Source organism: Pavona decussata, unplaced genomic scaffold (assembly GCF_977016875.1).
Source record: "Pavona decussata unplaced genomic scaffold, jaPavDecu1.1 SCAFFOLD_417, whole genome shotgun sequence".
NCBI lineage: Eukaryota > Metazoa > Cnidaria > Anthozoa > Scleractinia > Agariciidae > Pavona > Pavona decussata.
The window spans coordinates 234,875-240,022 of NW_028145779.1; the positions used below are offsets into that span (position 1 = coordinate 234,875).

The following is a 5,148-nucleotide window of genomic DNA, read 5'->3' on the forward strand; positions in this document are numbered from 1 at the left end:
AAGACTGTATCAGGTCGGTAACGTACAGTATGGTTCTCTTCAATAGGTAGCTAAGCTATTCATTAATCTTAATCTGAAATGTATCATTTTCCTCCTTTATCAGAATGGTCAGTATTCGAAGTCAAGGATTGGGCGTTAAGGACTTTCGGGAGCGAAACTGTCGCCGACAAGTTTGAACAGGAGGAGATTGATGGACGTATACTTTTGTCGACTGTTGTTCGGAGTAGTGAAGCTATGGAGAAGTTAGGACTCGACACCATTGGCAAGAAAGGGAAATTCTCGGAGAAATTAAGTGAACTTGGTGCAGGACCCAGTGCAGGTATATATATATGTATTCTCATTTACTCGTGTTTAAGCCTCTAAATGGAGTAGAGCTTCAAATTTGAGGACGAGGACGATTACGTGTACGAGATTTTACAGTCTCAAGTTTTTTGGCGTATTGTCAAAAACAAAATGGTGCGGTTATTTTTATTGGAAAAGGTTAAGCCCTTTCCCTGTTGCAAAGTGTTTAAACATCTTAAATTTGGTAACTTGTTCCCGCCACTACGACAGGTCGCCTTCGATTATGAGCTGCTTTGCATTGTTTTTTCACTTTCAGGCTGTATTTGCCCGACATACCTTAATTCTGTGCAGCTTCGTTTTTAGCACAATATTTTTTCTTCTTCATTTGTGAAGTTTCCATTGTGTTGTAATACGTAGTTAATTGGCCATGTTACAGTGTGGTACTTATCTGTAGAGAACCTCAGAAAGAATTATGCTTGCCTCGATTTCTTCTAGTTTAATCAAATGCTTTTTTTGATCGATTATTTTGCGTTTGGACAAAAAAAAAATTTTCATGAATCCGTAAGCAAACTTTATTTTGATAGTGTAAAACTCTAGGACTTATAGGTAGGTGCATTGAAAATCATGCAATGACCAGATTTTGGTATATATGCATGGTAGCTTATCATATTAACTATTCGCTGTATTTACTAAACCCAATTTAAGGAAAAAGTTGTGAGAGGGAGAAGCCCATGTCAAGAACTGAGTTTTCTTTGCTGGACCGAATACTTACCAACACAGAAAAAAATCAAATGAATACAGCAGATCGGGCCATTTATAATACAAAGTAAGTCTCCAGATATTTGTTTTTGATTATTGTATAAACTGTAGTTTAGAATCTTTCAAGCTGTCATTAGTCACATACAAGTTAACGAGTGTAATCCTCAAACTTCATGAGTCAGAACATGCCTTTTTTCAATCACAAAAGCCATTCAAAGCCAGCTTTACATTCATCCATTTGCTATATGGCATCACAAGAGCAAGTAACCTTGTTTAACCCTAGAGCTTTATCAGTTCCAAGTCTACCCATCCCTTTGGGCATTTGTATTGTTTTTCTCAATAATGTTGCAAATGTCCCATGGAGAAGCCAGCTCAAAGGTACAAATCCCCATGGTGGGGTTTGTGGAGCAGCACATATTTTTCAGCCTGTCTTTCTAAGCTTTGGTTTTGCAATCAGGTGCCTACAAACTCAACATCTCTCGGTCATATGTGAAAACAACAATGCAAATGTATCTACATGGGTTGGGGGTAGGCTTTGATGCACTTGATAATGAGGTCCTTATGACTCAGTTGGTATGATTTTACATTGGGGACAATCAGGAAATTGTACATTCAAAAAGGAATGATGTCATACTGTTAAAATCCAAAAGATAACGTTGATTTTGACAATGACCCATCTGCGGCTTGGTCTGTTTTAGCAAATACCTCAACCTAGGCCAGGATAAGTGAAGAAAATGCCTTAAGCAGGGGGTGGAGATTGGGCTTGGAATTGACGGAGCCATTATCTTGGCAACCGTACATCTAATCATGATCATCAAACCTATTTATTGTAAATTTGAAGCACCATTTCATTAATAATATATACTATCTAACCATGGTGTGGTCTGCATTTAGTCATTTTATCCCTGCTGCCCCTCTTTATCACAGGAAGAAGCGAATCACCAATTATATAAAGCAGGTGTGGCCACTGGGGTCCCCTTCGCCAAGGTTTCGAAATAACCTAGAAGCCACCAAAAGAATGCTTACTGTTGTTGACACGCTGGCCAAGGACCAGGACTTTACTTTAGCAAGACTTGGGTTGGGGAGAAATGCGATAATGCAAATTATCCGGAAGCATATGGATGAGCGACAGCGTAAGGAATCTGAGCAGCTGGAAGCAACTGGCAAACTCTCTCCTGTAAGCGGGAGTGAAAGTGATAGCACGAGTAATGTGAGTGGAGACAGTCCAGAAAGCGATGAGGGAAAGCCAGCTAAATTAGAGGATTACTATAACACAGGTGAGTCATATATGTATATTTTTAGATACCTTTCTGGGATATTTTGTGTTGTGATAATTATTTTATCATTCCAATAAATGCCCTATTTCCAAAAACCACCTCTTATTAGTTTTCTTTTTATTACATTGAAAGTGCCCTGTCTTCAGTAGGGCCCCCTGCCCCTAAATAAGAGCAAAGGTTTCAACTCTTGGTAACTCCTGCTCTTGTTTGGCTTTGATGACTTCAGCTCAGGATAACCTTGTCAGTTTGTTGCTAGCTATCCTTTTGATGCTGGTGGAGATTACTTAGAAATATTTAGACATATATCAATGAGCAAAATGAACTAGTTCCTCATGATTACCAGATCGGTTACCATGGCTACCGTAAAGGGAGTCAAAAGTACCTTATTTTTATTTACATGGTCAATTACGTGAAAAGTACTTGGTGAATATTTTTTTTCCTTTTAATGTATTGTTACTCATTGGACATAAAAGTTATCAGTTTTTCAGTGCTCTGTAATCTATGTACAGATTTTTTAAACAAAAATATGTCAAACTAAAGAAAAGCCACTGTAGCTTTTGAGTTATTAGTGTCAAAAGGAAAAATAAGGGAAATTTTGACCACCTTTTATAAACATTTCATTTTATTCATTGCCTGTTGATACAGTGTTGCACTATACACTAAAATTAATGTCTTTTCTGTGTTTCAGAGCTCACCTTATCATCAGCAGAAACCATTATTTTGGTATGGCTGGAAAGAACAACCATCAATGATGTACACCTTGTCAAGGACCTAAAACCAGTTGCCAAAAGTCTTAAACTGAAGCTGCTCAGGAACAAAGACAAAACTGCTCACATCCGCGCAATTGCAAGTACCCTTTTAAAACAGGGAAAGGTTGAAGTGAATGCTCCCTTAGGAAATATCACCAGAGATGATGTGGCTCTCAATAAAAGGTGACTGTTGCATTGCCACTCAATGTCCATGGCAACTAGTACTGTGCTGACTTGACCTAATAAAGGAACTTAATCTGATTGCCAGTACTGAATTCATAAACTGAATCTTCTCAGGAAAGGAAGGACAAAGTCACTATACGTGTTGTTTAAAGCGTCATGGCTGTGATGACTGCTCTGTTGAAAGCTGCTAGACTATGGCGTCATAAGAACTTACGTTTGAGACTATTATGAATATTTTGGTGAATAATATGTTGTTGTTTATAGTACTTGGCCATTACACAAGCCAGTGACAACTGTGAGAGATGACTTTATCACCTCGGTCTTGATAGACAAGGTGGTCAACCATGATCAGAAATGTTGAGCTAATAAAGGAACTTAATCTGATTGCCAGGACTGGATTTGCAAACTGAATCTTTCAGGAAAGGAAGGACAAAGTATACATGTTGTTCAAAGCGTCAAGAATGGCTGTGATGACTTTCTTGTTGAAAGCTGCTAGATTGTGGCTTCAAAAAAACTTACGTTTGAGATTATTATGAATATTTTGGTGAATAATATGTTGTTGTTTATAGTACTTGGCTATTACACAAGCTAGTAGCAACTGCGAAAGATAACTTTATCACCTTGGTCAACCTTTAGAAATGATCATCTATAAATCTAGGAACTTCATCTTTCTGCCAGAAATCATAAACTGAAACTGCTTAAGATAGGAAGGACAAAATTAATGTGTGTTGTTGTTTAAAGCATCATGGCTGTGATGACTGTTCTGTTCAAAGCTACTCCATGTAGACTGGCTAGTAAAACATTTTGTGGCGCATGACTAGTTGGTAAAACAGGTTATGACACAAACCTGTCAATATTTGATTATTTTTTAGACTGGTTATGTCATTATTTACATTAAACTGGTTAAAAAAAAAAGGCATTTAGCAAATCTAGCTTCTTAAGTGTCAAACGAAATGTGGTTTAAATAGTGCGATTCCGAGATGGTTATCAGGTACTCCGAACCTGGATTACTTTATTGACATGTTTGGTTATCTTTAAAATACAAACATGTAACATGGTAAATCCATAAATGGATTCGCTCAAAACCAAATTACTCAAACAACAGGCTAATTGGATAATCCCTTTTCCAGTCATGAGTTTCTTTTATTTCCCAGGTTTGGTTATTAGTGTGACAGTCTAATTCCAAGTTTGTTATCTGGTGATCCAAACCTGTATTACTGAGTTGACAAAGTTGGTTACCTTTAAAATACAAACATGTAATGAGGTAAATCCATATCTGGATTTGTAAAAACCCAACTTAAGGAATAAATTGTTGACTATTTGGATAACACGTTTTCCAGTTATGGTTTATTCCTATTTTCCAGTTTTGGTTAATAAAAATCCAACTTACAAATCAGAATTGGATATTTTGCATTTTTACCAAGTTTGGATTTCAGTGGAAATCCAACAAAAAAACAAGGAAAACCCAAGTTTAATCCAACTTGGAAATTTGGGAATTTTTCCAGTGAAGGACGTGATTTCTTCAGCCATAACCTAAAATGGATCACTTTGACAAGCGAACAACCGAAGCGCGAAACTAAAGCAAATTCAAAAGGCGCGCACATTACGTTCTCACTCCAAAACGAGGCACGCGTGCGCCGTAAGGGTCAAAAAGCGGGAGGCGTACCAAAGGTTTCAAAGGTCATTTGTGACTCCCTGCCAGTTTCAGCTCAAGGCCAGGTCAGGAAACGCTGCATGCGAACCGAAGAAGCACAAGTGAAGTACACGTTTATTCCTAGCGTATCGAGAAGGTTATGCCCTTAGGTAAGTTTTGTTCGCAATTTTTATTCTTCATTTTAATCTGGTCTCTGCTGCAGACTGCATTCTGTATATGATCACGTCCATTCAGTACAAAACTA

At 37.7% G+C, this 5,148-nt stretch overlaps 1 protein-coding gene across 1 annotated transcript; it reads left to right on the forward strand.

Moving 5' to 3' along the window:
• Positions 1 to 4,567, forward strand: LOC146450851 (uncharacterized). Its single transcript, XM_085099894.1, has 4 exons — positions 1 to 319; positions 988 to 1,108; positions 1,969 to 2,318; positions 3,007 to 4,567. Exons 1-4 carry the CDS (start codon positions 79 to 81, stop codon positions 3,252 to 3,254), a joined length of 960 nt encoding a protein of 319 aa, XP_084956020.1. The 5' UTR covers positions 1 to 78; the 3' UTR covers positions 3,255 to 4,567.
• Positions 4,568 to 5,148: the final 581 nt, after the last annotated feature.

Coding starts and splice junctions, on each gene's coding strand:
- LOC146450851 (XM_085099894.1), top strand. CDS start 79: ATGTATCATTTTCCTCCTTTATCAGAATGGTCAGTATTCGAAGTCAAG. Junction 320..987: donor TGGTGCAGGACCCAGTGCAG/GTATATATATAT, acceptor ACCCAATTTAAG/GAAAAAGTTGTGAGAGGGAG. Junction 1,109..1,968: donor CGGGCCATTTATAATACAAA/GTAAGTCTCCAG, acceptor TCTTTATCACAG/GAAGAAGCGAATCACCAATT.